We start from the raw sequence: 21,796 nt of genomic DNA on the forward strand, positions 1-21,796 counted from the left end.
GCATAGTTTATTAGTATTTTTGAGCTAAGGAACAATGTTAAGGAACATTAAGAAAAGAGAAGATTATTGCTGATACTTTTAGGTTGGTTCTTAGTAAATTAATTATTAATATTATTAAGTAAAATCATATGAAGAAGTGTTTAAAATAAGACATAAAATATTTTAATTAAAAACATAAGAAAATTACAGAGTTCAAAAAAAATTAAAAAACTAGAAATGATAACATTTAAATTAAAATAAATTACAAAAACTTGAAATTATAACATTAAAAAGAAAATAAAAACATTGAAGACATTAAAAAAAAGATACAAACATCAGATTATATGTTATTTTCAAGATGTCCAAATTTTAGCCCATATATTTTCAATCAAATCATTTTTTAATCGTTAATGGGTTTGTTTGTCCTTCATTTCTGTTTGACAACTGTTTGTATTGCCGAGATTTGAAGCTGGTCCGACGGAATATGAACGCTCCACACCTTGATTAAATTCAGAAATGTTACGCAGAGTGTATGAACCTCGTTCATTTTCGACAATTATATTGTGGAGTATGATGCATGCTTTCATAATATTTCCTATTTTTCTTTATCACATAATTTAGAAGGATTCTTAACAACGGCGAATCTAGCTTGCAGGACGCCAAAGGCACGCTCAACATCTTTTCGCACAGATTCTTGTTTTTTGGCATATAGCCTTTTTTCGGACCCTGTGGTAGTCGGACAGATTGAAATAAAGTAGTCCATTTCGGATAAATACCATCTGTGAGATAGTAAGCCAAATTATACTCCGTTCCGTTGAGGTAGAAAGTGACTTGCGGAGCTATTCCGTTAATAATGTCATCAAAAACAGGTGATCTATCAAGAATATTAATGTCGTTCATAGTACCTGGTGCTCCAAAAAAAGCGTGCCATATCCAGAGATCATATGAAGCAACGGCCTCCAGCACAATTGTTGGTTTTTCGGTTCCTCGTGAATACATTCCTTTCCAAGCACCGGGGCAATTCTTCCACTCCCAATGCATGCAGTCGATGCTTCCAACCATCCCCGGAAATCCTCGTTCTTCTCCGACATGGAGTAGTCTTTCAAGATCCTCTGGTGTGGGACGTCTTAGATATTGATCGCCAAACAAGTGGATTATCCCGACAGTAAACTGGTGGAGACATTTGCGAGCAGTAGTCTCAGCAAGTCGGCAATATTCGTCAACTATATCAGCTCCACTACCATATGCCAATTGACGAATTGCTGCAGTACATTTTTGGAGCGGAGATAGACCGGTCCGGCCGACGGCATCTTCTGTTGGTTGAAAATACTTGACTTCTGTAGAGAGACGATGCACAATACATAAGAACAATGGTTTGTTCATTCGAAACCGTCGCCTAAATAAATTGTCTCCGTATGTTGGATTTTCACTAAAATAATCATTCCACAATTTATTGTGGCCTTCTTCCCGCATTCTCTCGATAAAAATACGTTTTTTCTCTCTTTTGGTTCTGGAATAGGATTTTTTTAAACCATTCTTCAAATGGGGAATCTAATTCATCATCATCACCATGATTGTGGTAATGATAATGGGAAGAAGATGCCATATGAATTTAAAAAGGGCAATTGTTTTTAAAAAGGAAGCAATTGCTTAGGAAAAGAATAGAGAAGTGAGGAGTTGTGCATTTGTAATGAGGAGAGATCTCATATTTATATCTTTAGAAGGGCAATTGTTTTTAAACACCCGTGATGCTTGTTGCATCTTGTGACACCCATTTGTTTTGTTGGTGAAGAAACAAACAAATGCATGTGATCTTTTGGTTACAAATTGGAAAACACATGTGGTTTTTTGGTTACAAATTCAAAAACACATGTGCACCAACATTGTTGGTATACCTACAAGTTTTGTTATTAAAATATGACAACAGATTAAAGAGTTCAAGAGTTAAAAAGAGTACAAGTTTTGTTATTAAAAAAGTACAAGAGTTACAAAGAGTACAAGAGTCACAAACAAACTTGGCGATTACACAAACTTGCAAGAGTCACAAACAAACTTGCAAGAGTCAAAAGAGTACAAGAGTTAAACATGAGGACCATGCCGATTATCACAACCATCTCCTCTACTTAAACATGAGGACCATGCCGATTATCACCACTACAAAAACCATCACACCCACAATGAATTCAAATCCATTCTTTTTACCTAACTCAAACACAATCTTCTCAAGCCTTAGCACCTTCTGCTCAGTTTCATAATGGAGATCCTTTACCTGGTTGAGGCATGTCTCGTACTCAGTCACACAGGATAGAGAATCCACCTTTTCAGACAGCAGGCGATACTGTGTACCCATGTCTCTCATCTCCTCCATAACTGCCACATCCCACCACTTCCAAACATGGCAGTCTCCGTCATCTCGGTTCTCACATGTGTAAAACCTTCTCCCAGGATCATTTGTTGTGTACGATGTCGCTACAAGAGGTTCGCCACCGCAGTAGCATTCCTTGGGAAATCCGAACTCAACTTCAGGCTGCGGAGGATACTGACGACGCGCGGCATCAATCTCTGCTTGGTCCATCTGTATAGCAGCTTCGATTTCACTGCAGCCGCTGTCTCCTGAGTCATGACCGTACGAATCGTCTTGAGAAGGCTGCGAGTAGCTGTAATCTACCCCCATTTCTTCACTAACCTGAAAATATAACAGAAATGTTTGATAAAAAGAACCAAATAGTTTGATAACAGCAATCAGAGACTTGAAAAGAACCAACCATTACATAACAAAAACGTTTGATAAAAAGAACCAACCATTACATAAAAACGTTTGATAAAAAGAACCAAATAGTTCCCACATAACAACCATTACATTTGATAAAAGAAACGACCATTACATAGAAATGCTTCACAGCAACAAGCAACAGCAACAAGCAAGGAGTGTTACACAAGACACAATCACAAAGATAGATATTTTAAACTAGAAAAACTCGGCCAGGATTTTATTCTTCGCAGTTTCTTCAGCCTCACTAAGTGGCTCCTTTTTAGCAAGGAGTGTGTCTAGTATGGCCAGCTTCGACAGTTTCTCCTTCTTCACCAAATCTTCTTGCTTCAGCCCCCACATGGTCTTGTAGTCCTCAATACTCTTTCCTTTAGCCCTTCTTGCTTTTGCCGCCTTGATACCTTCAGGCCTGATCTCAGGCTCAGGAACATTGGTGTTTGAAGATTGAGAACCGGCCTCACAAGCCTTTCTCTTTGAACTCTTAGTAGATTTAGGAGTGTTGAGGGAACACCATTTCTGTTCAAACCTCAACAAGCACCAGCAATGCTCAAGGGTAAACCGCGTCTTCTGATCATTGTAGTAGATGTCGCGAGCCGCCTTTAGAACGTCATTGTCGTTCTGACCGCTGCTCTGCTGTCTCTCTGCAAGCGCGAAAGCGCCACAGAACTTGTTCGTGTGCTCATTGATTTTGTGCCAACGCGACTTACAGTGTTGATGCGGTCTCTTCTCAGCACTTTCTCCGTAATACTCTGCCACTCGTTTCCAGAAGGTGAGTGACTTTTGATCATTTCCAACAACAGCATCCTTTGATGTGTTTAGCCACGCGCTTATGAGAAGCTCGTCATCGAATGGAGTCCATTTCCTTCTCTCCCGACGCTCCACTACTATGTCACCAGGTTGTGATGGAGCCTCACTTTGTTGGGGACTGAACAGAGGGATTTCAGAGGGTTGGGATGGAGCTCCAAAGTTTACACTAGAAGGAAAACTTTCATAAGGAAAGTTTCCGTCACCCACATTCTGTTCTTGACTGCTAAGAAGGTTAACATAACCAGAGTACTGGTTACATTGATTCCTTGAATCCATAGCACAAAGAACAAAGAAGAGATTTTAGAAAAGAGGAGACAGAGACGTTATGGAGATAATGTGAAAGCATGAATAATGGATGAGATTTAATAGGAGAAAGACGATTTGGGGATACAAGTAATAACTAAAACCACCTAACAATTATCTACCAATGTCTAATCAGAAGTTATTACATCTTCCACAACTACAAACCTATGAGACTTCATTAACCACAAAACACTTCATTAAAACCTACGCAATAACTACAACTACAAACCTACAAAACTATCAATTACAAATGAAACAATTACAACTCTGAACTATCAAGTAACCACAAAACAATTACAACTCGGAACTATCAACTCTGAACTATCAATTACAACTTAATGAACCAATTAAAACTCTGAACTATCAACTTAATGAAACAACTATCAATTACAACTGATTGAACTATCAAGTAACCACAAGACTATCAATTACAACTTAATAGAACCAGCGCAAGTACATAAACCTATGAAGTTTCGTTTTACAACTCTGCAAAACGACTAAACCTATGAACTCTCAATTACAACTCTGCAACTTAACTATCAAGTGACCAGAAAACGAGTAAACTATCACTTACAGAACAAGCGCAACTAACAACAAACCTATGAAGTTTCGTTTTACCATTACCCGACAATGTGGATCTTATCAGAATCAAGCGCAATGTGGATCTTAGCATTAACAGAACAAGCGCAATGTGGATCTTATCACAATCAAGTAAACACAACCTAGAACCCGAGCTATATTGAATGTGAAATGGGTACCCGGCCATTTGAAATCAAGTAAACACAACCTACAATCAAGTAAACACAACCTACAACCCGACCAAACACCGAAACAAAACAAAACGACATGCAGAGGAGATACCGAAAATAAAACAAACGACATGCAGAGGAGATAATACGACAATAACAAAATCGAAAGAAGTAGAGGCTTACCTTTTAGATTGAAGAGAAGAGATCGGTGAAGAGAAGAGATCGGTTTCGCCTATAGAGATCGGTGAAGAGAAGAGCTCGGTGAAGAGAAGAGATCGGTGAAGAGAAGAGATCGATGAAGTCGAGGCTGGAGAGAAGAGATCGGATGAGCTTTGGTTATTTCGCCGTCGAGAGCAAAGGGAAGAAAATGAAATCGATTTGGTAACGATATGTGGTCTTCGCCCTACACGCAACCACGAGCTGACACCTGGCCTAAAGGAACGACACAAAAAATGTCTTAGCTAAACTACGTTCTATACATTCCTTAGCTTTTTCATTTATTTTCAGGCCCAATATTCCTTAAGGCACAGGCCTAAAAAATGCGACAATGTCGCTCTTAATAACTTATGTTTAAATTGGTTGAAATTTTTTTTTAAAAAATGGTTAAGTTAGGTTTTGGTTATTTCAGTTCAGATTTTAGTTAATTTGGTTGGTTTACTTTGGTTTGGTTTGGTTTGGTTCAGATAATAACTGCAGACCTAGTTAGCATAGTTCTCGAATCCCTTTTCATGGATGATTGTTTGAGTGATGCATAAGTGGTGTTTTGTGGTTTTTTTCAGGGTTATGGAATGACTGAAACGTGTGGGGATAGTCTCTGTGGAGGACCCGAGGCTCGGTAAAAGGAACTCTGGTTCAGCTGGAATGCTTTCTCCAGGTATCGAAGCTCAGATAGTGAGTGTTGAATCTGGAAAGCCTCAACCTCCTAATCAACAAGGCGAGATATGGGTTCGAGGACCTAACATGATGAAAGGTTAGTGTTTCTTTATAGTGCTCTATGTTCTGTGTGAAAATCATGTGAACCAAGTTCTCTCTTTTCAGGTTATTTCAATAACCCTCAGGCTACTAGAGAAAAAATAGATAAGAAAGGTTGGGTACATACAGGAGATCTTGGTTACTTCAACGAAGATGGTAACCTTTTTGTCGTTGATCGACTCAAAGAACTTATCAAATACAAAGGCTTCCAGGTTGCTCCAGCTGAACTAGAAGGTCTACTTGTATCCCATCCAGAGATACTAGATGCTGTCGTTATCCCGTGAGTCATTATTTATTCACATCTCAATAATCTTTTGATCGAAAACATTAACATGTGTGTATATATGTTGCAGGTTACCTGATGAAGAAGCAGGTGAAGTTCCAATAGCATTTGTTGTACGATCACCAAGTAGCTCAATAACAGAGGAAGATATTCAAAAGTTCATAGCCAAACAGGTTTGATAACTTATGAGTCGAGTCTTTTGAAACCATCTGTATCAGTGTGTTTGCCTCTTACCCATTTTTGCTTTGCTTTCATTAGGTTGCTCCTTACAAACGATTAAGGAGAGTGAGCTTCATTAGCAGTGTTCCAAAATCTGCTGCTGGTAAAATCTTGAGAAGGGAACTTGTTTCAGCAAGTAAGATCCAAGATTTGAAGCATCTTGTACTGCGGGACACCAGCGATCAGAATCATCTCTGGTGTCGTCTTGTTTGTTTTCATGTTTTTATGTACCATTTCAAATTAAACAGTTACATATTCCGCACAAAGTGAAAACAAATATCCAAGACCAAAGGTATATACTGATATACACACAATTTTCTTTCTCTCTACTTTAGCAACAAACAAGCACATTTTTCTTCAAAAGAAACAATAAGCTGTTTATTATTATTATTACTAGGATTTAGACCTCCGCGATCTTTTTCAATATTATTTAAAAATAATTACATCTTAAATTAAAACAAAAAGTGAAAATATATAACTGATATAGTTAAAATAAAACATTAAAGAAAAAATATAAGATTATTAGAACGTTACTATAAAAAAGATATTGAAAAAACTAATGTCAAAGTGATACAATACTTCAAAAATATTAGGTTTACTAACCAATATTAAAAAATTTAACATTACTTAAAATGATTATATATTGAATATTTTAAAGAAATACATTTTATAAATCTTTATATATATCTGTATATATAACCGATATGTAAAAATATTGAGGATCAATAATTAGTTGAAATTTATTATAAATAAAAGATATAAAACTAATGCCGAAGTGATGTTGTTCTTTAAAAGTGTTAGGTTTTATCAGCTTTAAAAAGTAACAGAAGATAAGTTTTGCTGAAAATTTGAAATTTTCAAAAAAATAAAAATAAAGAGAATTTAAGATTATTAAAAGGATTATAAATGAAAGGTATAAAATGATGATTTAATACACAATTTCCAAATTTTCATAGAACTTTTTATGATTAATTTTTCAAAATCATTATTTGTAAACAAATACTTTCCCATAAATAAAACTACTATGATCATAAAAATAATTAAATGTCAAAAGGTGTATTACAAAAATGATAATGAGAAGTTAAAGTCTAAGTTATATTTTCTAAGAAAGTTATGATCATAAGTAAAAAAATACAGATATGTGAAAAACTCAGACTTTTACAATAATGTTTAGTTAATTATTTAAATAAATAATCAATATGTTAGTTAGACATGATAAAAATTAAACATGATAAAATATTTTCTATGGTAAAATAAAGATTTAGGGAAACAAATTATGGTTATCTCGATAACATGAGATAAAAGATACATCATAATCAATAAAACCAAATATAAAGTATATATTGCACTACCAAATAAATAAAATATTTGATAAATATGCTTTACCAAAAAAATCAAAATCTGAAACCCAGAAATAGCGATTCAAATGTGGACAAGAATTCTGAATTGATTTGGTTCACAGACTATATTGGAACACAATTTCTAAAATTGTATTGTTATTAAACAAGTATAAAATTACCCGAACTTTTTCTTATATATATATATATCAGGTTATTCAGTATACTTTGGATTTATGGGGACTTAGCTGGATCTAAACCTGATCTTTTCTAGTCTAAATATAATTTTCGGATCAGATTAGATTCGCTTTTGTTAAAGATAGCAGCTTTTTAACATTTGTATCATTTCACATATATTTTAGTTGAGTTCGAATTTCGGATTCGGATAATTTTTCCAGGTGCTTAAAATTTAGTACGGAAAAGTGACGATAATTCTAACAAATAATTATTAGATAATTCAAAAAATTATATATATATATTTTGATATATGAAAAATTATGATTGAAAATATTAATTATTAAAAAATGTTATGAAAAGGTAAGAAAAAATAAAAAGCATTAGTAAGAAGATTTTTTTTTTTTTTTGAAAAAGGCTTAGTAAGAAGATTCAACGCTAGTGAAAGTATGTAAACTAAACGTTATATTGGGAATTTGTCGCAAATCCATAAAAGAACTGAGGTTTTGAAATGGTTATTGTATTTCTTTTCTTTTGTTAATTTTCGCTAACAGGAAACAGAGAAGAAGAATAAGGGACTTTTTACGTACCCAGTTCATAGCAAAAACTTTGTTCCATACAATGTATTTTATACAAAGGACCTTCGACAAGGAGAGAGGACAGTATAAAAAATAAAGATCAAAGAGAGAATGTCTTAGAGAGGATTTTCTTTTGGACTTTTACCTTTCGGATGCTATGGCTCTATGCATTAATTTTAACTTCTTTTTTTTTTGCTAAAATTAATTTTAACTTCTTTTTTTTTTGCTAAAATTAATTTTAACTTTATGATAAGCAAGATTCATAACCGTACGACATTTACAGTGTCATGTGTGATACACCAAGCATTTGATTTTTTTTTGTCAAAACTATGATCCATGATTATTTAACCGTAGGACATTTACAGCGAACATAACTAAAAATTTATGAGTAGTAAAATGTTTCTAAAATGTTTAAGTTTTTGAATGTTAAGCGGTTAGAGACAAATAGGTACAAAAAGAAAGATGCAACTGTTGGTGGCATTTTTCTGGATTCTACTACATCGGTAGAGACGGATCAGAAGAGAGTTCTTTAATTTTTGTTTTGATTTTTCTTGGAAATGATTCAGCAGAGATTTATGAAAGTATTTGTGTCTTGGTTTTTGGGATAAAAATGACGATCAAGAACAAAACACAGCCATTAAATTAACATAAACAAATCTGGAAATTTGATTGATGAAAAATCAATCCGTATGAGAAAAAAATATTTGGAAGGAATAAAATATGAGATGTAAAAATTGAAATCTTCAATGTATAAATCTTTTCAAAGAGGTGTCTTTGAATGAAATAGGTTTGAGCCTTTTTGATTTGAAGGAATGCATTGATTCGAGAAGGCAAAAGACATCCTTTGGTTTAACAAACAAATGATGATGTCATCCATTTAACAGAAATCAAAATCTTAACCGTTAGATTGTAAAATAAAGTAAATTTAACCATTAGATATTATTATTATTTTCCTATAAAAAAATGATGATGTCAAATGCCGTTTGATATTATATATAGATCCTTATTATTATTTGTTGATATGCTTTTAAATTTGTGACTCGCTATATATAGACTAGGCCTGCGGCAAAAGGCCCGAGCCCGATCACCCGAACCGAACCCCGGTCCGTTTAAGGTGGTATGGGTCGGTACCGGATCTCTGATAAAAACCGAATGGGCCTGATTTATTGAGAATGTCGGGTGTCGGGTCGGAGCGGGTAAAACCCGAGAGACCGAATGGTTACACCCGAAACCCGAGCATTGTTAACCCTAACCCCTTTTTTCCCTATCGATACTCGAAATTCGATTTCTCTTGATCTTCAAGGAGAGAATCATGAAACCTTTCCAAAATCTCGATCTCCCAAGATATTCTCACCGAATTATTTCCTATCTCTGATTATCGTATCACTTCTCCAACTGTTTTCTCACATCGTATCCGATTCTCTTCCTCGATTTGAAACTGAAACCCTTAGTCTAAGATACTATATATACCTCTGCTATCATCATCGTCTCCTCCATCACATAACTCGAGTAATCAAGCAAAGGTACTCCTCCTTTTACAGAGTACTCGATGCTTGTTTCAATTTTTTTTCTTGCTTTCGGGTTTTGCGTTTTCGTTGAATTGTTAAGATAAAAAGTTTTCTGTTTTGTTTCGTATTAATCAACCATCACGATTCACGAGTAATAGGTTCTGTTTTTTTTATCTTGCTTTCTGTTTTGTTTCATGAACTTAAGGTTCATGTTTTAACATCTAGTAATCAAGCATCGAACATTTTTTATCTTGCTTTTTGTTTTGTAGTAATCAAGCATCAAGCATCATAAAACTTTAAAACTTTTTATGAACTTACGGTTCTGTTTTGTTTTGTAGTAATCAAGCATCAAACATTTCTTTTGATGTCACTGATGGTTTTGTCTCATGTTTTGTTTCATGAAAATTCATGAACTTACGGTTTTGTCTCAAGAACAAACATCACTAGTAAACTATTTTTGTTTTACGGTTTTGTCTCTCAGACGCTCACGCCTTCACACCAATCAACACAAGCTGTTTTGTTTTACGGATATTGTGTGTTTCTTTTGATGTCACTGATGGTAATTTTGTTTCTCATTCTCTTGCAGATGGTTTCCTCATCCTCCAGAATCCCAAAGACTGTTGAACAATCCATGGACGTTGACGCTCAAGTTGAAGGAGTCGAGAACCAACGAACTCAAGATCGAGGGAAGGCCATTGCTGTTGATGCAACTTCTGGTGTCTCTTCTCAGTCAAAGAAGGTGATGAAAGTCGTTGTGCCAAGGTCTGGTGTCTGGAAGCATTTCACCCGAACCAAGGAAGATCAGGACAGATGCATCTGCCACTACTGTCAGAAGATCTTCTCATGCGCTGCCAAGTCAGGAACATCAAACCTCCAGAAGCATTTGTCCATCTGCAAAGAGTACCAAGCATGGATTACCAGTCAAGGCACGAGTAAGATGGAGATTAACACTGATGGCAATCTGAAGTCATCAAAAGTGGTAGAGGCTGTTTTCAGAGAGGCTTCGAATGAGTTGATTTGATACAAGCCTAGGCTGACAAAGGCTATATGATCCAAGCAAGAGAGATGGAGCCGATCTAGATCAAGAGGTGGTTCTTTTGTTTGATCTAATCAACCAAGAGAAACCGTGAGAGATGGAACCAAGGGAATGAAGTGCACCACACGAGAGATGGAGAGCTCGTGATACAACACAAGGAGCCTTCAAGCCGTGGAGGTGCTGGTCTCACAAGACTATGGAGGCGGCGAGTTCTTGAGAGAGAACTAGGTTTTCTTTGAAAGAAAGTTTTATAAAAATATCAAAAGTAACTCTCCAAATGGTTTCACAAAACAATATAAAGACTCAAGGAACAAACTCCTTGTTACGCAATGAAATACTTAAAAATAGACTAAGGTTCAAATAAGGAAAGAAAGAAGCAATGAGTCTTCTTTAGTCTTGGACCGAGATGATTCAAGGTGATGTGTTAAGCTAGCTGTGGCCTCGTTAAAAACCTTCCTCCGGGAAAACCTCGTGGGACAAAACCAAGAGCAAGGAAAAGAGCACACACAAAGAGCTTGCCTAGTAGCTAGACTCTGTCCAGGAACCTTCTTAAGCAATGGGCTCTTCTATGGTGATGATCATCAAATGGTTGTGACTTTGGTCTGGTATGAATGGCCAAAGATCTTCTCTGGATGCTTGAGGACTCTCCTTTGGTTCCTCCTCCTTCTCGGCATCTCCCTTAAGGACTTCTTTAACCTTCTCAGCTTGTTTAACCTGGCCAAGATCAGAAGCAAGTATCATGCTCTCATTAAATTTATGTTGAAGTATCTTAGCTCTTTGTCTAGTGATAGCTCCCTTGAACACGGTTGGTATGGACACTTCTTGCTCAGTATCTGGCTTGGTAATGTTGCTGATCATGTCTTGAATGTCAGGTTCAGTAAGGTCAGGTTCAATGTCCTCATCATTCCCTCCCCCTTCAAAAGGTTTTGACCTCAAAACTGGCTCATCTGCAAAACAAGGAGACAAGTCAGTAACATTGAAAGTGGATGATACATTTAGCTCACCTGGCAGGTCAAGACGGTAGGCATTGTTGTTGATCCTTTCAAGGACTTGGAAGGGCCAGTGCCTCTTGGCTTCAACTTGGAACTCCTCTGGTTTGGGAACCTCTCTTGTCTCATGTGTAACCAAACCCACTCTCCTGGTTCAAATATAATCTCCTTGCGACCCTTGTTAGCTTGTCTTGCATACTGCTCAGTTCGCTTCTCTAGATTATCCAGGGCTTTGTGGTGTAGTTCCTTCACATAAGCAGCCTTAGCTTCACCAGTTAGACTAATGACTTCAGCTGGAGGTAGAGGAGTAAGATCGAGGGGTGTCTTTGGGTTGAACCCGTAAGCAACTTCAAATGGTGACATCTTTGTAGCTGAGTGCTGAGCCCGGTTGTAAGCAAACTCTATGAAGGGAATACAATCAACCCAATTCTTCATGTTCTTCCCAATAGTGGCTCTAAGCAATGTGGAGAGTGTTCTGTTAACAACTTCTGTCTGCCCATCAGTTTGCGGATGACAAGTAGTTGAGTAGAGTAGCTTTGTTCCAAGCTTTTTCCATAATGTCTTCCAGAAGTGGCTGAGGAACTTGGTGTCTCTATCTGATACAATGGTCCTTGGGATTCCATGTAAGCGAACCACTTCTCTAAAGAACAAGTCAGCTGTTTTGGATGCATCATTCACCTTGGCACAAGGTATGAAGTGTGCCATCTTGGAGAACCTATCCACAACAACAAAGATTGAATCTTTGTGTTGAATCATGGGTAATCCTAGTACAAAATCCATGGATATGTCCACCCAAGGAGCTGTGGGAATGGGCAGTGGCATGTAAATACCATGGGGTTGTACTCTTGACTTAGCTTTCTTGCATACCACACATCTTGCACAATGAGCTTCTACTGTCTTCTTTAGGTGCGGCCAATAGAAATGCTCTCTGACCACAGCAAGTGTCTTGTCTACTCCAAAATGTCCCATGAGACCTCCCCCATGAGCTTCTCTAGTGATCAAGTCTCTCAAAGAACACTGAGGAATACATAGCCTCTTGCTCTTAAACAAGAACCCCTCATGCAAGTAGAACTTCCCGTGAGGCCCTTTGGTGCAGCTGGTGTAGGTGTCAGCAAGATCCGGATCCTCCCCATATAGTTCCTTGATGAACTCAAATCCTAGCACCTTAGCTTCCATTGTGGCGATCAAGGCATGTCTCCTGGAGAGTGCATCAGCTACAATGTTCTCTTTCCCCTTCTTATACTTGATGATGTATGGGAAGGTTTCTATGAACTCCAGCCACCGAGCATGTCTTCTCTTGAGATTGGTTTGTCCTCGGAGATGTTTAAGGGTCTCATGATCAGTGTGCACCACAAATTCCTTGGAGAGTAGATAATGCTGCCATGTCTCCAAAGCTCTCACCAAGGCATATAACTCCTTGTCATATGTAGGGTAGTTAAGAGCAGCTCCACTGAGTTTCTCACTGAAATAGGCCACGGGTTTGCGTCCTTGAAGTAATACTGCTCCAATCCCAATCCCTGAGGCATCACACTCCACTTCAAAGGTCTTATTAAAGTCTGGTAGAGCTAGAATTGGTGCATGAGTTAGCCGGTATTTCAGAGCCTGAAAAGCCTCTTCTTGAGATTTCTCCCACTTGAACCCAACACTCTTCTTGACAATGGCAGTGAGAGGTGCTGCTATGCTACTGAAATCCTGAACAAACCGCCTGTAGAAACTAGCTAGCCCATGAAAGCTTCTGACTTGGCTGATGCTTGTGGGTATTGGCCATTCTTGGATTGCTCTAACCTTCTCTTCATCAACCTGTAATCCCTGCGAACTCACAACAAAACCTAGGAAGACAAGTTTATCAGTGCAGAATGTGCACTTCTTGAGGTTTGCATAGAGTCCTTCTTTACGAAGTGTTTCTAATACTTGCTCAAGATGTGACACATGATCAAGTAAGTTGGTACTATAAATTAAAATGTCATCAAAATATACCACAACAAACTTACTGATGTAGGGTCTAAGGATGTGGTTCATGAGTCTCATGAAAGTGCTAGGAGCATTGGTGAGTCCAAATGGCATCACCAGCCACTCATAGAGACCTTGCTTTGTTTTAAAAGCTGTCTTCCACTCATCACCCTCTTTCATCCTTACCTGATGGTACCCACTCTTAAGATCAATCTTGGAGAAGATGGTGGCTCCACTTAACTCATCTAGCATGTCATCAAGCCGGGGAATGGGGTGTCTATATTTGATGGTGATGTTGTTGATTGCACGGCAGTCGACACACATCCTCCAAGTCCCATCCTTCTTTGGTACTAGTAAGACAGGAACCGCGCAAGGACTTAGGCTCTCCCTCACGTACCCCTTGTCCAATAGGTCCTGAACTTGTCTTTCCAACTCCTTGGCCTCCTCGGGGTTTACCCTATAAGCTGGTTTGTTTGGCAAAGCAGCTCCGGGTATGAAGTCTATCTGATGCTCAATGCCCCTTAGTGGTGGTAGGCCGTGGGGAATCTCTTCTGGAAACAAGTCTTTGAACTTGCTTAGAAGCTTTGTAACCTCTGGTGGATACTCCACTTCACCTGAACCTGCACTCAAAAGCTCCTTAAAGATCATTAGTAGCATTGTGTGTTTGGTAGCAGCTGCCTTTCTTATATGGCTAGGCTGGATTAGGAAATTGGATTTAACCTTTTCCTTTTCCTTAACCATTTGCAAATGCAATTCATGAACTTGGGCAGGAGTGAGAGGGGCTAGACTAATCTTATGCTTATTATGCATGAATGTATACATGTTAGTCCGACCATCATGTCTAGTCTCTCTATCCCATTGCCATGGTCTACCTAACAAAACATGACCAGCTTGCATAGGCACCACATCACAAACTACCTCATCCTGATACTTACCAATGCTAAAAGGAATAGTAACTTGCTCTTTAATCTGAAGCTCAACCTTATCATCTAACCATCTTAGCCTATATGGATGCGGATGAGGGACCTTGACTAAGCCAAGCTTATCAACCATGTAAGCACTCGCGGCATTAGTACAAGACCCACCATCAATGATGAGGTTACATACCTTGCCTTTAATAGTACACCTACTATGAAAGATGTTTTCTCTTTGGATGGTCTCAGCTGGCTCCAATAGGACACTAAGCACACGCCTGATCATCAAACTCTCTCCCACGTCAGGATATTGCATCTCTCCATAGTCGGCTTGTAACTCAGGTGCATCCTCATCATGTGATTCATACCCATCTTCAGTGAGCATCATCACTCTCTGGTTCGGACACTCTCTAGCCATATGTCCTCGGCCTCTACACTTGAAACAAGTGATATCTCTAGCACGTTGAGGAGGGGTAGTCTTAGTTGGCTCTGTCCTGGTGTCTTTGTTGTTATCAGTAGCTTGGGACTTTGAGCGAGTGTCTCCCTCAACCCCTTTGCCCTTGTCTACTGGTTTGTTGTAGTTGCTGTTGTTGTTGGAGTTCCGGTTGGATTGAGATCTACCCTTGGTGCTCTTCTTCTTGATGTGTTGTTCAGCTTGCACGGCTAGGTGGAATAGGTCTTTGAGATCTCCATAAGCTTGTCTCTCAACCTTGCTGCTCACTCTATCTTGCAACCCATCTATGAATTGAGCCATTATCGTCTCCTCATCCTCATTGAGATCAAGACGGTTCCTTAACTTCTCAAACTCCTCATAGTACTCCTCAACTGACTTGCTTCCTTGCTTAAGTGTTCTGAACTTCCTATGCAAGTCTCGGTGGTAATGTTGTGGCACAAACCTCAGCCTCATAGCATCTTTCATGTCTACCCAGGCGTCTAGTTGCCTCAAGTGCCCTCTCCTACGGTCCGAGCACAATCTATCCCACCAGGATAAGGCATTGTCCGTGAGCTGAGCTACTGCCAGAGCAACTCTCTTGGGACCAGGATGGTTGTAGTAAGAGAAGATGTGATCCATCCTCTTTTCCCAATCAAGGTAAGCTTCAGGATCAACCTTTCCAGCATACTGTGGTGGTGTCATCTTTAGAAGATCCGCTCCTTGGTGGTGGTGGTGTTGTTGGTGAGGCCCTCTCGGTTGAGGTGCATAGTCATCCTCATCATATCTTGGATTACGGATGGGTCTCCGTTGCACTCTAGGTGGAGGAAAGTAATCCTCTTCCTCCTCTGCCTCTTCTTCATAATCTTCTTGCTGAACTCTTGCTCTAGGATAGGGATTACGTTGCTGACCAGTATCTCCCTCATTTTGTTGGTTTCTAGTGCTAGCCTCTGGAACATCATTGAAGAGCACTCCAGGACGCCGGTTGTTTGGAACTTGATACTGCTGGGGTTGAGTTGGAAACCTCTCATTAGCTTGGGTAGCTTGAGCCATGGGTCTCTGCTCAACTCGGGTGAGCCTATCTCCAAGGTCTTGCCGCAACTCCCTCATCTCATCCCTCATTGCATTGAGAGCTAGCATCATGGTAGCCAGCTCGGATGGTTCTCCCATTGTGCCTGCCAAAGAGAAGAACAAACTTAGAGAATCTCGAAATTAAAACTAATGGAAAGAGAATAAGTTCAAAAGGGAAAACCCGATCAAGCTAATATGGCAAAGTTACCAAAAAGGAAAGTTTGAAAATATGAGCTTGAAGAACACGGTTTTGATGCAACTTGAAAGATTTCCTTTTTTTTTGAAGTGAATGAATGAAACAATATGAACTAGAACGAGATGAATAAGTAACAAGATAGATACAACCTGATGCTGAAGGAACTTCAGCTCTGATACCAGAAATGATACAAGCCTAGGCTGACAAAGGCTATATGATCCAAGCAAGAGAGATGGAGCCGATCTAGATCAAGAGGTGGTTCTTTTGTTTGATCTAATCAACCAAGAGAAACCGTGAGAGATGGAACCAAGGGAATGAAGTGCACCACACGAGAGATGGAGAGCTCGTGATACAACACAAGGAGCCTTCAAGCCGTGGAGGTGCTGGTCTCACAAGACTATGGAGGCGGCGAGTTCTTGAGAGAGAACTAGGTTTTCTTTGAAAGAAAGTTTTATAAAAATATCAAAAGTAACTCTCCAAATGGTTTCACAAAACAATATAAAGACTCAAGGAACAAACTCCTTGTTACGCAATGAAATACTTAAAAATAGACTAAGGTTCAAATAAGGAAAGAAAGAAGCAATGAGTCTTCTTTAGTCTTGGACCGAGATGCTTCAAGGTGATGTGTTAAGCTAGCTGTGGCCTCGTTAAAAACCTTCCTCCGGGAAAACCTCGTGGGACAAAACCAAGAGCAAGGAAAAGAGCACACACAAAGAGCTTGCCTAGTAGCTAGACTCTGTCCAGGAACCTTCTTAAGCAATGGGCTCTTCTATGGTGATGATCATCAAATGGTTGTGACTTTGGTCTGGTATGAATGGCCAAAGATCTTCTCTGGATGCTTGAGGACTCTCCTTTGGTTCCTCCTCCTTCTCGGCATCTCCCTTAAGGACTTCTTTAACCTCCTCAGCTTGTTTAACCTGGCCAAGATCAGAAGCAAGTATCATGCTCTCATTAAATTTATGTTGAAGTATCTTAGCTCTTTGTCTAGTGATAGCTCCCTTGAACACGGTTGGTATGGACACTTCTTGCTCAGTATCTGGCTTGGTAATGTTGCTGATCATGTCTTGAATGTCAGGTTCAGTAAGGTCAGGTTCAATGTCCTCATCATGATTGTGCTAGGAGAACTTCCTCTTTCATTTATTGAAAGCTCTGCTTGGAAACACTTCTGCAGAAAGGTAATCAACATGAAACCTTTCCTTACCTTTTTTAATCTTATTTTTACATGAAAAGATACTAATATGTTTGTTATTTACACTTGCAAGGTGAACCTCTACAAGCCACACTCGAGAAGGACTGCAACCAGAGACATCGTTGAGATGTATGTGAGGAAGAAACAGGCGTTGGTAAACATGCTTCGCACAACCAAACAAAGAGTGTCACTTACCACTGACATATGGGTTTCACAAGTCACAGGTAACATATTTTCAGCTTTTTTCCTTTGTTTTATTTATGCTATGCTTTGTTATATCATAGAAAGTTTTTATTTTTAAATTTCTGAAGTCTGATATATGCATATGATATTTTTATTAAATCACTTATAACTTCTATGCATCTGATACACATTTAAAGATTTTTTTTTTAATTTATAAAGTCTTACTGTGTTTGTTGTACTTGTAACAGGTGCAAGTTACATGGTGATAACAGCACACTTTGTGGACGCAACTTGGCAGCTGAAGAAGCTTATCATAGGCTTCAAGTATGTGATGGACCACAAGGGTCAGACCATCGCAACTGTGCTCTTGGAGTGTCTAGCTGAATGGGGCCTCGAGAAGGTATTTTGTATTACAGTAGACAACGCTACTGCTAATACTTCTGCCATTAGGAGATTCCACAGGGAGTTTAGTGAGGTTTCCCTTGAGGCATTAGTTCTAGATGGTAATTTCTTGCATATGAGGTGTTGTGCTCACATCATTAATTTGATTGCTAAGGATGGGTTAAGCGAAGTAGGAGAAAACGTGTTAGCCATTAGGAATGCTATCCAGTATGTTCGTTCTTCAACACCTAGGCTTAATGCATTTGATCTTAGAGTTACCACTGGGAGAATGAGTCGGGGTAGCTTGCCATTGGATATTAAGACTAGATGGAATTCAACCTTCCTTATGCTGTCTAGGGCTCTTCAGTTTAGAGCAGCGTTTGATAGGATGGAGGCAGAAGATAGGTTATATAATGATTATTTTTTGGAGATGGAAAATGGAGTTAAGAGGTGTGGACCACCTTCTTTGAGAGACTGGAGTGCTGTTGATAAACTCAAGAGGTTTCTCATAATATTTTACAACAGCACTCTAGTTGTTTCTGCCTCATCGAAGGTGAATTCTTACCAATGCTACGGTGAGATAGTGACCATAGAAAGAAACCTCACTGCACTGGCCAACAGCTTCGATCCAGAGTTGAAGGTGAAGGCGTCAGAGATGTTGCAGAAGTTCCACAAGTACTGGGATGGTATCAAGAATGTCAACAGGATGCTGATCTTAGCCACATTTATCGATCCAAGGAAGAAGATGCAATTTGCCAAGCTGTGCTTCGAGAAGCTCTATGGGAAGGACAGCTTGGAGTCCAACGCAATGCTGGAATCTGTTGGTGATCTTCTCAGGTATATACCCATTAATCCATTTCATATTACTTGTATAAATATTTAATTCATGTTTGTGCTTACAAGAAATATTTTTTTTTCTCAGGTCTATGTTCAAAGAGTACAACACAAGATTCAGAGGGTCTGCTGGAGAAGCCTCTCAGTCCAATCACGCATCATCATCTCAGCCTCCTCCAGAGTCCCAAGATCAAGGCACAGATAGAATGGAGCTGGTGGTTGAAGATTTTGGTTATGAGAGGATGGACTTTGTGTACAAGGAGTTGGTTGCTGAGAAGGGAGAGGATACAAGGGATGAACTTGAAGTGTACTTGAAGGAGGCAGTTGAAACTCCTAAGCTCTTGCTTGGTGTTGAGTTCGACATTCTCTCTTGGTGGAAGGTTCACAAGATGAAGTATCATGTGCTTGCTGAGATGGCAAGAGATCTCCTCGCCATGCAAGTTTCTTCAGTGGCATCCGAGAGTGCTTTTAGCACAAGTGGTAGAATCTTGGAGCCATATTGAAGCTGCTTGACTCATTACATGATCGAAGTTCTCATGTGCACCGAGCAATGGATGCATGCTGACATCAAGGTGAGTGAGCAAGTGACTACAAATGAGCAAATGCTTGCTGATGTGGAGATGCTTGATCGACTTCAGAAAGGTCTGTATATCTCCTCTTAGTTTCTTTATACTTTGTCTTATGTAATGTATTTGCTTATGCTAAGCTCCTCTCGTATGCTTCGTTTTTATCTTGCAGAGTTTCAAGCACAGAGGCTTGATGATTGAAGCTTCAAGGTCGAACCAAGAAGTAGAAGCAGGCGGGTGAAGGTTGAAGCATGGTGTTTCAAGTTTTCTGCATTTTATTTTTATGTCTTTGAAGTTTGAATGATGTTATGGCTTTGGCTTTGTTTGGATTCTCTGAGGTTTTAAGTTCTTGATTCTATGTTATGTTATGGCATTGGTTTTCTTTGAATATTGTTATTGGGGTTTTTTTATGGTTTACAGTCGCTTTGTTTCTCTGTTTTTAAACTTGCTTGCGTTGCAAGTTTATAAATTATTTTGAATGGATTGGTTATATTCGCTACAAATTGGTACTCTTAAGAACCGAAGTACATATTTATACTCGATCCTGAAAGTATTCCGGGTTATACCAGTACCACGACAGTTAACCACCCTCGACCCGAACCGCATAGCCCCCGAACCGATACCGAACCGATCTTCAATATTACCCGAATGGGGCTTGTTTTTGTTCACCAAGAAAACCCGAACCCGGTTTATAAAGAACCGAAACCCGAATGGTACACCGGTTGCCCAGCCCTTACTTAGCCAAAGATCTCATTAACCGGTCAGCGAGTCAGAGTTTATAAGAGTTTTTTCCTATATGCAATGTGGTTTTCAGTTTAGTCACTTCTATTTGATTTACACATGTGAGTTTGTTAGCGTTAGGATTTTCAAACTTCCATATTTTTATTTATATTACCTCATTTATATTTTGTTATCTTTCGTTGGTTTTAAGCGTCACTTATATTTTTTATTTATATTGTTAAGCTAGATGAGCTTTACATTTAAAACCAATTGGTTTTAAGGGTGAAGTCCATCTAACTTAACATGATATCAGAATCCGATCCAAATAATTTAATTCGATCTACATCGATCTTGCCCAAAGTTGGCCCACCGATCCTTGCCCGGGCATTCCAAGATTAACGTTCAAAAAACCATCATCTCGAGAGGACGTATTAGACACAAAGTGTCCCACATCGGTAGTTGGAAAAGATCATTAGTAATATATAAGGTGGATGGGTCACTCTTCTTATCACCAATTGGTTTTAAGTGTGAAACTCATTTAGCTTAACATATATCTATTATATTAAAAGAGAAGTCATGACTTCCTTTCATGTGTGATTTTTTAAAAAATTGATTTTCATTAGAAAATTATATTTTATTTATTTCTAGCTAATATTTTGACATCATTAAAATATTACATTTATATACTCAACAAATATAACAACTTCACCTATAAAACTGTTTTAATTTTATTTTTAATTATACTAAATTTATTGACAAAAATCTAACAAAATCCTACTAACAATTTAAATATTTTGATATAATAATGCATCATTAATTTCGTAATTAAAAGCATAATATTATTCAAATTAGTTTTAGTTAAGATTTTATTATAAAACAAAACTTAAAATTTTGTATGCTATTTTCATAAAATTTCTAATCATAGTCTCTACTATATTAAATAGAAGTACTATATGAACTAAATAGAAAAATATATTAAATTAATAAGTTAGCTTATTTATTTTTTAAAAAAACTTTCATTTAAAATATCATCTATATTATTAAAGTTGAAGTACAAAATCGGAGTGTTTGGATACTTGAATAGTAGAATAAATGAGATATGTTTGGAAACATAGATAGTAGAGATGTGTACTTTCTTTTATTTACACATTTAGCCATTGTATTTTTAATAAATTAATAACAAATGAGAATTGTTTAAAAACATGAATAACATATTTAATACTTCTTTTTATTTAAACATTTAGCCATTGTTTTTACAATAAATTAAACAATCTTCTTTCTATATTTCTTTACAATTATGTCACTATATTTACAATTTTTTTTATTTACAATTATTTATGGTGAAATAAAAACACAAACTAAAATATAAATAGTATATTATATAAAACAATTTTTAAAAACAGTATTATTACCTTATTTAGTTTAGTCAAAAATAAAAATTTCAAGAGCTCAATTTGCAAAACAAAATATCATAAAATTAATAATAACTCATAGAAAACTAATGCAAAAAATTAAAATTTTGAAACGTGGATAAAATTATATCAGTTTTAAAATATACAAAATGGACTAATCTAATTACCTAAAACATTGTTTTGTGTAAAATAATCATAAAATAAAATTTAAATTTTATATACATATTTCAAATCAAAATAATAATT

The 21,796-nt window shown here is 37.7% G+C and overlaps 3 protein-coding genes and 1 pseudogene across 3 annotated transcripts; 1 reads left to right on the forward strand and 3 right to left on the reverse strand.

The window, feature by feature from the left end:
* Positions 1-202: 202 nt before the first annotated feature.
* Positions 203-1,643, reverse strand: LOC108826210 (uncharacterized). The gene is made up of 2 exons (XM_018599594.2): positions 885-1,643; positions 203-758 (listed from the first exon to the last, which is right to left on the reverse strand). Exons 1-2 carry the CDS (start codon positions 1,450-1,452, stop codon positions 523-525), a joined length of 804 nt encoding a protein of 267 aa, XP_018455096.1. The 5' UTR covers positions 1,453-1,643; the 3' UTR covers positions 203-522.
* A 368-nt stretch (positions 1,644-2,011) lies between these two features.
* LOC108826474 (uncharacterized protein At4g04775-like) lies at positions 2,012-4,914 on the reverse strand. The gene is made up of 2 exons (XM_018599853.2): positions 4,792-4,914; positions 2,012-2,665 (listed from the first exon to the last, which is right to left on the reverse strand). Exon 2 carries the CDS (start codon positions 2,651-2,653, stop codon positions 2,099-2,101), a length of 555 nt encoding a protein of 184 aa, XP_018455355.1. The 5' UTR covers positions 2,654-2,665; positions 4,792-4,914; the 3' UTR covers positions 2,012-2,098.
* Positions 2,948-3,832, reverse strand: LOC108850758 (glutathione S-transferase T3-like). Its single transcript, XM_018624236.2, has one exon. It carries the CDS (start codon positions 3,830-3,832, stop codon positions 2,948-2,950), a length of 885 nt encoding a protein of 294 aa, XP_018479738.2.
* On the forward strand, positions 4,490-6,398 carry LOC108824986 (4-coumarate--CoA ligase-like 7; annotated as a pseudogene).
* Positions 6,399-21,796: the final 15,398 nt, after the last annotated feature.

This window comes from Raphanus sativus, chromosome 9 (assembly GCF_000801105.2).
Source record: "Raphanus sativus cultivar WK10039 chromosome 9, ASM80110v3, whole genome shotgun sequence".
Taxonomy (NCBI): Eukaryota; Viridiplantae; Streptophyta; class Magnoliopsida; order Brassicales; family Brassicaceae; genus Raphanus; species Raphanus sativus.